Source organism: Galleria mellonella, unplaced genomic scaffold (assembly GCF_026898425.1).
Source record: "Galleria mellonella isolate WM207_F2 unplaced genomic scaffold, CSIRO_AGI_GalMel_v1 utg63, whole genome shotgun sequence".
Taxonomy (NCBI): Eukaryota; Metazoa; Arthropoda; class Insecta; order Lepidoptera; family Pyralidae; genus Galleria; species Galleria mellonella.
Window position 1 is genome coordinate 15,154,665 of NW_026442130.1, and position 12,361 is coordinate 15,167,025.

The 12,361-nt window shown below is 33.5% G+C and overlaps 1 protein-coding gene across 2 annotated transcripts; it reads left to right on the forward strand.

Annotated features, from left to right (window-relative positions):
• The first annotated feature begins 1,212 nt into the window (after positions 1 to 1,212).
• LOC113511935 (solute carrier family 22 member 1-like) lies at positions 1,213 to 11,273 on the forward strand. Of its 2 annotated transcripts, none has more exons than XM_052899758.1 (8): positions 1,213 to 1,347; positions 1,821 to 2,144; positions 2,817 to 3,015; positions 3,919 to 4,019; positions 4,816 to 4,967; positions 5,811 to 6,428; positions 6,540 to 6,721; positions 11,135 to 11,273. In XM_052899758.1, the coding sequence occupies exons 2-8, from the start codon at positions 1,975 to 1,977 to the stop codon at positions 11,165 to 11,167; spliced, it is 1,455 nt and encodes a 484-aa protein (XP_052755718.1). In that variant the 5' UTR covers positions 1,213 to 1,347; positions 1,821 to 1,974; the 3' UTR covers positions 11,168 to 11,273. The 2 variants fall into 2 exon arrangements, with proteins under 2 accessions (XP_052755718.1, XP_052755717.1); XM_052899757.1 differs by lacking the exon at positions 11,135 to 11,273 and adding an exon at positions 7,442 to 8,102.
• The last annotated feature ends 1,088 nt before the right edge of the window (positions 11,274 to 12,361 follow it).

Here is a 12,361-nt window from a genome sequence, read left to right on the forward strand (position 1 = left end):
TTACGTTAACAGTTATAATAATCTTTCTAATTAGACCTAAGAATTAGTAAATAAGTTAGTATGTTCAGATATTTATAAACAGTCAATCACGTGTGAACGGTTGAACAGATTTGATTGTCAGGAACTGTTCCTTAATTGACCGAGACCCGGTACAAATGTAATATTTCTCATAGTTAATAGCACCTATAAATACTTTATAATAATTTTCTATATTATAACCAACTCAGATAACTAACTTGACAAGTTGCTTTTGCCTAGAGAAGTTTTATCTTTCAAAAGGTACAAGTTCCCAATTCGTTCACTCTCGTGAACCTTGTTGTGACGGTTGCTGGTATTATCTTTTGTTATTTCACGCATTATACCACACTTCTTTTGTGGTAGACATTAAAAGGATTATGCGAAAGACAAATATACTCGTAGATGCGTACTGTGATACGCACGACGGAAATAATTAAAACTAACACGTTAATAGTATAAATATATTAAATTTAGATAACAAATGTATAATATTTATATATTTTTTTATGATAATATTAGAGGGAAAAATAGAGGGCAAAAGAGGAAGACCGAGGAATAACTACATGGGACAGGTAAAGGAAACACTAGGCATCATGTCACGTCGTATCCTTGACCAGGGAGGTCAAGGATATGGCCTGGGATAGAACTGGCTGGAAGAAGATAGCATAAATTAGTTACACCGACAAGAGGAAACTCTTAAATGAAAAGTATATATATACACGTTTGTACAAAGCATATTAATTTTATTTTATTGTTGTCATGTGTCAAACTAGACAGATAGGTATAAGACCAAAGTCGTTTGCTTGGGTAGCTCTGTCCCATTCGTGTTTCAACCGTGAAGCAGTTGTGTTTTCATGGCTGTGTTTCGGTTTGAAGGGTGGGATATGGCGTGAATTTACTGGGTACAGAGGAATATAACCTGCGTCCTCAGGAATGGCAACGCATGGGGGGTATCATTGGCGAAACAGTATACTCTATTATGTCCATGGTACTGCTCATGTCTATAGGCGACGGTTACCACTTTCCATCAGGTGGGCCGTCAGCTTGTTTGTCATTCTAAGTTGTATAAAAAATTAAACACAATCTATACTTATCTCATCGTTGTTCTAAAAAAACTAATAACGACAAATAAAACATTACCTATTTACCTAAATAAAATATATATTTGCTTTCTGTTTGACAAGGCGTTATCTTGACACAACGCAGGTTACTGTCAGCGGTACTTAACTGATGTACTCATTATCATCAGTTTATAGTTAAACGTTTATAGTAAATCGTTACAATACTGTTACCGTCGTCAGCACGTCCTCGTGAAGTCTCCAAGCGAAGGTAGAGTAGTAATTATTATTAATTATCGTACATTACATGAAAATAATTTGATTTTTTTTTATTTAAGTTGACATTTTATCCCTTCTCCTTATTTATATATTTCAAAAATACTGCAACAAGTTCTATAAAGTGTAAATACTTTTTAAATTTAATAAAAAAAAAAACTATTAAATCTTTTTTTTAACACAATATTGAAAAAGGTTTTTATTACCAGGTCCTAATACCTATAATTATATTAATAAGACATATTAGAGACCAACACGGGGCATGGCAGTAACTATCGATTTCAGAAAGTATTAATAAATTCAATTTAAAGTTGCCTAACCAGTCGAATTAAGAACCTTTTTTTAAGTTGCTTAAGAAATAAAGGAGAATACCGTTAATGGTAAATGTTATGTATCTGCAACTTAAAATATATGTATAGATATAACTTTCCCTTATTAACTTGTAGAAATAAAACATTTAAATTTCAGTACACGAGATAAACGACTGTGAACATACGGTTCCAAATACCTCCACTAAAGATGGTAGCATATTGGGGAGTTCAGTTCTGATAGTGCTTGCAATGACCGTAAAAGAAATTGTGGTGTTTACATTCGTACCGAAGAACTTAAAGTGCAGTTCACGATGGCCGAGCTGAACGATCAGAAGTCCATCCATCTGGACGATGTGCTGGAACAGCTGGGAGCGTTCGGCCGCCACCAGCTGGTGACTATGTGCATGCTGGCGCTGGTCTACTCGACCAACTCCATGTATAATGTGAATTATGTGTTTGCAGTCGAAGATGTGCAGTACAGGTTGGTATTTATCACACATAGCTGTAAATAGCCTAGTTTACTATCAACACTGTAACTAACCACTTACAACACTTGATGCAGGGGGGAAAGGGATTGTTAGTAATGGAGACTAAAAATCCCATTGCTAGCAATATACCAAACCAGGCGACCTCCTCGTGGTTCCCCCTGGAAACTATCATGGTTAATTCCTGATAAATTTATCATGATGGGCTAACTGGCCTGTTTTCATTCTCCTCTATCACCCTTCACTGGTGCTCCGCCAGCGTATCCCGTTAGCGCAGGCCATTTTCATCTACCAAAAAAAAAAACACTTGATGCACTACTATTGCGTTGTAAACTCTTGTGGCATGAAGGTGTTTGGTATTTTTGCCATTTCTAAGATCATCAGTGGTTAAACTTTTAGTTTGAAGGATTACCTTCTGAAGCAGTATAATTTTTGACAGAAGGCATGAGACTGTGCCTCCTAACATGAGCAATTTCTACGTCAGTGCCAAGCCCTCAAGATTAGCAACAGTAATACGCTTACCATCAATGGCGCATAGTTCTGATCGTATCTGTACTCATACGCACAGATAATATAATATAGTATTATTTTATTTATTACTTTCTGTCAAGTATGTTATCCGAGTCTCACTTCCGAAAAGTGAAAGCAACAAATCCTCGCTTTTCCAGATGCAGAATTCCCGCTTGCGAGGAATCAAACGATACGACATTTTCAATGCCGTGGCTGATGAACTCGTCGGAGCAGCAGGAAAGCGTGAAGCAATGCGTCCATTACGCGCCGGTACCCGGCTGTCGGGAATTCAATACCAGCGAACTGGTGCAATGCAGTGAATGGGTGTACGAAGTGCCCGACAGTTTCATGGCCGAGGTACATATACAGAATGAAACTTCAACATTATTTCAACAATTATCTTCTGCTAAACATGGTTTCCCTCGTCACCACCTCATCAAAATACTGTAACTTTTTTAAGGTCACGCTCACTTCATGTCATGATGTCTAAAAACCTAAACTGAAGCAACAGAGAGTCGGTATAAGACATTTTAAATGGTACACATTTTGTCATGCCGAGATTGTTTACTCGTAGATTCAGATATTTATTTTAGATTAAATCTACGCTAGTTCCTTATCATACTCGTATATATTTATGACGTCACTATTACATTTACCTACCACAGTTTTCTGTAAAATTTATTATAGTGAACATTGTCAATTATTCGTATAAAAGTTATAATTTGTCTCCACGCATAAATGCGGTCGCGTATTGTTCGAGAAACCAGTTTTCGGACGTAAACAGATCTTAATCTCATAAATTGCGATGTACAATAATGTTATTATCATAATATGGTTAAGTATACTTTAAATAATTGCACACAGGATATATTTTTATACCTACGTAGACCTTATGAAAACTTTGGAGCTGAGTCTCATCTGGGAGACTCGTATATAAAACTCAGATAGAAATATAGATAGAGTCCAAAGGTGATGGTGGTTATGATTTTTCCTATAGTCACTTTTCGATTTCATATTAGATTAGCTTAATAAGAATGGTATTGCAGGCGTTCATAAGCTACGGTAACTGCTTACTACCAAGTAGGCCATATTCTTGTTTGCTACCTCAGTAGTACAAAAAATAAATATAAAAAAGAGGTGGAATGTTCCAAAAATCTTTGATTTATCATAAAAATTCTTCTTGCAAAACATTTGTACGGTTATTACTTACGGTTGAACAGTTACAATTTTGTTAAATGGGCAGATATTTACGTGTTGCAGTTCAATTTAGCGTGTGAAGATTGGAAGCAAGCTCTGGTCGGAACTGTCCACAGCTTCGGTAACATGTTGGGGCTGCTCTTGCAGGGACAAATCTCAGATAGGTTGGTCATCTTTGCACAAAATAACTAAATATTGCTAATAATCCATGCTGTTTGTAAACAATAAGTCTAGATTACGGTCAAACGCGGCGACTACTTGTTGCCTAACTCTTGTTCACGGTAGACATGTAGATTCACAGAATAAAAATATGAGTAACTCACAAAATGTAATAATTGTAACGCAAGTCAAGCATACAAACACGACAATAATTCAAGAGATCCTTTATCTGAACGAGGTTGGCTGTAATAAAATTGAACACGACGTCATCATACAAAAGTTCCAAAATAAATAAAGATTTGATAACACAAAGTAACCGCCTACAGTCGTAACAATTAACACTGATATTCTATAAATGTTGATTACTTTAATCATGTTTTATTAACGTTAGGAAACGAATCGAATAAAAATATAGGTACATGCTTAATAAATTAAACTGCATCTTGAATCAGATTATTATGATGAATGATGCTATTTCTTCCAACGAAATTACAGTAATTTAAGTTCATTATTTTATTACGTAAACTAAATAGCTAAATATATATTCTATTTTGGTAGTCTTTTACAAATATAACAGATAGAGTTCTTTAAGACTAACAGTTACAACGCACAAGAACGCATGCAGTTCTTGAAAAATTTCACATATCTAGAGAAGATTGTTACGTTGCTTCTATCAAAGACTGCATTTTCTAAAACTAATGGGTATTAGTACTTCTAAGAACTGAAGTAATCAATCCTCATAAATGGTATAAAATTACTTCAAATTAAAATACATCTAACACTTGTTATTATTGTTATTAGATTCGGTCGGAAGACTGCAGCTGTATTCGCTGGCACTATGGGAGCTCTTCTTGGCCTAACCAAAAGCTTTGCTACATCGTTTTGGTGGTATATCGCATTGGAAGGGCTGGAAGCCGCCATCGGTGATGCCTTATCACCCATGTTCATGTTAAGTGAGTTCTTGTGTCAAAACTATAAAAAAAAAATATTGTCATTTTTTTCTTTATAGTAGTACCATGATATAACTCTAAATATCTATACAATAGAATCCGTTTAAGAAAGCCAAATGCCAAAAATACATTTATATCCGATTATATCACCCTGTATATGTTAAATTTTACAAACATTACATTTTCATATCTTTCTTGAAGATAATCAAGATTTTCAAGACAAATGACCCTCAAATTACTCACTACTAATAAAATAAAAAAATAAAAAACTCAATGCCAAAAAAGATTTTAATGTTGGAATGCTAGAAAAAGATGGAATTATAAATGTATGAAAATTTTTGCCAAAGTAAAATTGTACTTAAATGGATGTAGTACACCATTATTTTGTTATTAATAATTACAAACAATATTGAATTAATATCCATAAGATTTATAATTAAACATAATGTAATAAATATTTAGATAATAGGCAATGTTTGTTTGTTTGTCCAAGCTTTATTATACAACATTTAGCATAGATGTCAGGTTACACAAAAAAGACAAGTGCACTTTGGACTTGTTCAATGTTTTTTTTTATGGGTGAAAATGGTATGGTAACCCCGCCTGCGCTAACGGGATACGCTGGCGGAGCACCAGTGAAGAGTGATAGATGAAAATGAAAACAGGCCAGTTACCCCATCATGATGAATTCATCACGAACTAACTCGATAATTTCCAGGGAGAACCGCGAGGAAGTCGACCTGGTTGGGTATAATGCTAGCAGTTCTCAGTCTCCATTAGTAACAATCCCTTTCCCCCCTGTTCAATGTTGTTAGGAAATTCTAAATTTACCAAAATATGTTTAAGGTATCGAAATCGTGGAGAAAAAGAGGACAGTGTTGTTTCAAATGATATTACTCAATTTTTACACTGGGGGACTCATAGTAATGCCGTTCATCGCCTGGGCGGTGCCTTATTGGCGCCACTTTCTACGGGTGATATACGCACCCACACTCATTGTACTGACCTACTCGTTCTTCTTGGACGAGAGTATACGGTGGCTCTTCAGTAAAGGAAGAAGGCGCGAAGCCATCAAGTTGATAGAAAAAGTGGCAACACGAAATAAAGTAAAATTAGACAAGATGATGTTGAATAAATTAGAATACATAGATGAGGAAACGAGGACAGAATTGAAACAAAAGAAACTGCTGTTGAAAACTTTCCGGTCAAAGGTGATGATGCAAAGGTTCCTCGTTTGCATGGTGTGGTGGTTCACTATCACACTGATCAACTACGGAATGATGATCAGCTCCGTTTTTATTGACGGCAATAAATATATAAACTTCGCTCTACTTGTTATGATGGATATACCGGCCAATGTGTTCTATTGGTTAGCATTGTCTAAATATAAAAGAAAATTGCCTCTTTTGGCATCTTTTATTGTTGGCGGTATCTTCTGCATCTGTAAGCCCTTCATTCCAAAAGGTAATTTAATTGTTGCTAAAATTAAGTTACAGAACTGTCAATTTTAAACCATTTCTTTTTTTTTTATTAGACAATGAGTTTGCACTTGATTTTACTGTACTGAACTTTCAGGTTATGCTTGGATAGGTCTTACATTATACATGGCGTTCGAAATGCTCGCTACGTTTTCGTACAACATCGTCTACATGTATACCTCCGAGCTGTTCCCAACGTACACCAGGAACTCGATGCATGCCATATGTTCCGCTATAGGCAGAGTTGGATCACTTGTTGCTCCACAGACTCCGTTAATGGTAAGTGTTCTATGCAATCTGTCAGTCTCATATACCCCATATACGTGAGTCACACACCGCCTTGTAGTTCCTCTGTAAATTGCTACAACGAAAAGCAATGTGCTATTTCCATCTTTCAAGAAACTACAGTATTAGGAACTAAAATGATTTTGGCAAATAAATATTCATTGAAATGATAAGATCATTTCATTTTAAAGAGTTAGAACTACACTCTGTAAAATTTAATTTAACGTCCCTCTCTAAATATTATATTATGATTAGGCTAAAATGTAGTCTGCAAGGTAATTTAGGAATAGAATAGAGTAAAAGATATTACATGTCAGTTAAGAAGATTAATAATAGATTAATTATGTAAGAAAGCTTATACTTATTGGGTGTTACAAGTTTATCAATTAGATTTTGTATTTCGTTATCACGTCAATTATTTTCCTTATATATATATATATATATATATATATATATATATATATATATATATATATATATATATATATATATCTGCCATGTTTAAATCGTGATATCCATTACTCTATCACAGTTAAAATCTGTTAACTATAAATACGAAAACGTCTTAGTTATCTTAATTATTAATCGACATCAATCCGTTTATAACTAATTATACCTCGATAACATCAGTTTTCTCGTTAGCATTTTTATGGTTCATCATTTGTACTATTAATTATTTTATGTCATAATTTAAACTCGTCGTTATTTCTACAGATATCATACTGGTCGGGAATGCCAACATTTTTGTTTGGAGTCACGTCTCTGCTGTCCGGAGCATTGACACTCTTGATACCAGAAACCGCTAATACCGAACTACCAGACACGGTATCTGAAGCTGAGATGATTGGAAAACCATCGGTAAAGGATCCAGTTGATGGCAATGAAATGACTAGATTATCTCAATGACGACTCTAACAAGCGTTATATTATTAAAACTGAAATAAGAAATATTTGTAACCTAAAGAGAGTTAACTTAATTATTTTTAAAAGCCTGATATAAACATTACCATAGAATTCACGAGGTGAATAAAAAAATCCGGATAAAGCATAAAGCCTTTTTTTATATCTCCTATCTTTTCTGTATAGTGCCAAATGATATTTAAGTAAAATAAACATTTTTATTTTTTAAGACAACAATTTATCAAATGCCAATTATATTTCAATCTATGTGAAAACATACTTTGAATGTTCTAGTGCGAAGATGCAAAATTTTCAAGTGTTTTTACATTTTTTATATTTCAGCCATAGTTTGTATTTTGCAGTGTATATATTTTAAAGCGTGTAAGTAATATATTTGTATTTCTGAATATACAAAAGATAGTTTCTTATTATTGTTTAAATACGCTTATGGGATGAAAAGATTTTGTCATTTAGAGTTATCAAAACTACTTGTACAACAAAATGTTACTATATAGTTATGTTATTAAAAAAGAAAAAAAAATAGTTTTGTGTATAATTTTATATACTAGCCACTTTTTTTCATTAATGATGAAAGGACACGCCAAACTCGATTATATATAGATGGATAGATAGATAAATACTTTATTTGAGCCATTTATGACACACGTAAATTAACAAATGTGTTTATACAATCAGATTATTTACATCTTTTTAAATAATCTGATTCATCATTCATGATTATATATTCAATGCTTAATATTATGATATAAGAGTACCTACTGACGTATTTAAACTTACTATACAAAGGTGTCAATCCTAGTTAATTTTTCTAATGAGCCTTCTCTCGTTTCTATTCACCCCAACCTCGGGGTGTATAAACAACTAACTCATTTTAGAAGATTTCAAGAAAACCAGACGATTTAGTTAATAATATATAGACAAAGATTAAAGATATAATCCTTTATTATACACTAAATCATCAAACGTCACTGTGCAGATGAATTCGAAAAAAAATTACCGAAATTTCAAATTTGTCTTATTCAACTCATTCTACGGTAATAATTGTACTATCAAGGTGTCTGATACATGTGAGAGACCTGATTTAAATTTTTATTTGTAATGGATAAATTTAAAAAATACTTAACTGATTTTAAAAATTCTTTCACCTATATAAAGCTGCATTATTAGCGATTATCATAGAACATAACGCTTTATTTTTTTTTTCAAATATGATTGCAAAAAAGTTATTGCTTTTTAGTAAAGATTCTATCAGCTATCAGTAACTACTGTAGCAATGAAATATAACCAGTTTCATCAAAATATTGAAATTCATTTATTTATTAATATGCATTTGTACATTCCTACCTATATTTACATGAAATTGACAAAATAAAACATATAAAACCAATTTAATTCCCCGTAAAATCTTTATTGCTCCAAAAGGAACTAATAAATTTGAGCAGCCCTGTTCTAGACTAAGGAAACTAATGTAAGCTTATTCTACGTGTATTGTTCATGCGGTTGTCTGCAGCGTGAACAATGAAGTTTACTTCACCACACTGTACCGTACACCAGGCACCACACTGTCCACCGCACGGCCCGTCTCGTCTGCGACCGCGTCTCGCTTGTCTGTCCATGAAATGTTAAGTCTTCTAAGCTCTCATTGCGGTGTACGGGGTAACATTTAAGCGCATTACATTTCCAAGTAACATATTTATTAATTACTGATTTAGCACTACACTTGGTAGATCACCCCACTATTACGTTTTTCTTTTTAAAGATTTTTTTTTCTTATTTATAGTCACTTCTACCTTTTTTTTTTATATACAACTTAAAATGGCAAATAAGCTGACGGCCCATCTGATGGAAAGTGGTAACCGTCGCCTATAGATATGAGCAGTACCATGGACATAACATAGTATACTGTTTCGCCCATGATACCCCCCATGCATTGCCATTCCTGAGGACTCAGATGTTATTCCTCTGTACTCTGTAAATTTACGCCAACCTGATTGTAGTCATTTGAAATAACTAAAAAAATATCAAAATACTCAGTAAATTTTTCTTAAATAAATATTTTTAAAAGTATTTATTATGTGTCATATTTATATTATTAGTTTTAATTATTTTAATACAGAAGGAATTTATGGTGGAGGTTTGTTTGGATCGAAGTATTCAACGTTCCATTGTTTCTGCCTACCCTAATGGGAGACAAGCGTGACAGATATGTATGTATGAATGAAATTTATATATATTGGTCACCACTGTTTCATTTGAATTTGACTCCAAAGTTTTTGTAGAATTGCCATAAAAATATTGTATATCAAAAAATATAATTTATAATACTACTTTATTATTAAAATATTAATAAAGATGTATGTTGTCTCCAGACTTGTTCTTAGTTCTATCTATAGTCCACGGGGTGAATAGCAATTGCGTAGAATATTATTTCTCCCTACTGCGTAGACGTGTATTACGAAGTGAACAGATGGCTGAGATGATGATGATGATGATGATGATGGCGATGATGTAATATATATCATCAATGCGTAGTCATTGTCAACATCATTCATTATCATACAATAAGATGCAAGATTTAATCCAACGGAATTTGTTAATATACAACAACTTCATTGCATGTATACCTACAGGATCTATTACTTTAAAACTCATGTACAAATTTAGAAATATGTTTAAAACAAACCTAAAATATATGTATAAGTAAACATTAAATATGTAGATGTCAAAGAAAAGTCAACAGGTAATTGATTTACCATACAAACAGACGTCGTTTGAGACCAGAGAAGAACTATCGGCGCGTCCGTTTGCCGTTGCATTAGCGGGGCATGTCGAGCGGGAAATACAAACAAAACTGAGCGTTTCAACTGCGACTACGAAGCAAGGGACGTGGCACGTGACGTAGCTGTACGCCTCTCCTCTTATTTTTCCTATGATCACGGTAAATTGGTAAAATCAAACGCACTAACAGTTTCAGTTAGAAACAGTTCTTTTTCTGTGTATTTCGTCCGACATTTTGCTCAAGTATGTAGGTACAATTATGCTCCACAAAAAAGCATTAACTTCTATCATTAAAAAATGAAATTGTCGGATACTGATAATCTAACTATGGTGGACAGAGAGGATGCATTAAGTAAACACCTACATAGATGATAAAAGGTATAAATGTTCTACTTTTATTGTTGATTAAAGTAATTTCAGCATTAGTTTTTTCTTTAAATACTTACTAAAGATATACAGTTTAAACTGACTCGATCTATGCAGCAGAATTTAGGTTAAAAAATGGATGATACTATAATATGTTAGTGCCATCCATGTATAAAAATATAAGTAGACTAAATACATAGATCTCTTACATACTTATATACATACATACATATCTGTCACGCCTGTCTCCCATTGGGGTAGGCAGAAACAATTGATCCCTTATGCTAGTTCAATAAGGAAAATTATCCTAATAATAAATTAAACTAGTCTAAAAATTCATAGATCCTTGTCACACGTGGCGACTGGGAGGAATAGAGGAGCGAGGAGTTGGGGTCGCGGTCGGCACGACGCGTGCCTGCGCGCGCGCATCGCACCTGCAGCGTTGCGACGCGGCGTGCGCGTACGACGACCTTCCACCTTTCCATCATACGTATCAAGTGCAATGTTTTGCATCATTGCTTTTTCCATATTTATAAAGAAATGTAATTTTAAAAATATGTATATATTTTTAGAAATAATATACATACTGGTAGATATGATTTTAGTTAAAATAAAGTTTTTGAATTCTCAAAATCGGTTCAGAGTTGGTGAATATATCTCGTTACATTCGTACAAAAAACTGTCGAATTGAGTCCGCACCTCTTGTAATACTGTCGAACTGATATATTTAAATTATGTACAAGCGGTAGACACCGGGGTTTGCTTTAGACTATATGACATTATGGCCCTTGATAAGAGTTGAGATTTTCCATAACCAGTTCGTGCGCATGAGATTAATTTTGAAAGCGGATAAACCAAAAAATATAAAACAGTCGCAAACGGAATAACGTCAAGTTATTTTTCTGAAAAAAACGATAATATATCCTAAGGAAATGTATCAAAGTCCGTAACTTTATTAATCCATACCATAAGGAGAAAAGTCTTAGCTGGCTGACTCATCAACGCACAACCGAAAGTACTAAAGTTAGAATTATCAAATTTTGACAGTAGGTTTATTTTGTAACCTACTCAAATACCTAATAAAAAAAAAGGATTTTTCGAGATGACACCCGTGAGATGAGAGAAGGGTGTAAATATATTTTTTATTTAACAGAAAAATAAATAAACTTAATATCAATCTTTTAAAAATTCTATCCCTAAATGTCTTAAAAAAAGGAAAGAAGTAAACAGACATATCGTGACTGACTCACCAGCGCACAGCCGAAAAGCTACTAATGCTTACTATACCAAATTAAAGGTAATAGATTCCTTTTATAAGCTATACAAGTATTAGATTGTAATAATAATAATAATAAACTCTTTATTGCGCACAGTTGAGATGTACACAAGGAGTATTTATACAGAATGTGCATATACAGAAGGCGGCCTTATCGCTGAAAGCAATCTCTTACAGACATCCTGGTATATAAATAGTATATACTATTTTTTGAAATTCATCCCCTGAGTGTAAAAAATAGAGATGAAGTATGAAAAAGTTGTCAACTACATAATGTACAGAATTTAATTTAG

Excerpts from the sequence above, each read along its gene's own strand:
- LOC113511935 (XM_052899757.1), top strand. The coding sequence starts at position 1,975 with ATGGCCGAGCTGAACGATCAGAAGTCCATCCATCTGGACGATGTGCTG. Across the intron at positions 3,016-3,918 it reads CCGACAGTTTCATGGCCGAG|TTCAATTTAGCGTGTGAAGA; the intron begins GTACATATACAG and ends TACGTGTTGCAG. Across the intron at positions 6,722-7,441 it reads CTCCACAGACTCCGTTAATG|ATATCATACTGGTCGGGAAT; the intron begins GTAAGTGTTCTA and ends TTATTTCTACAG.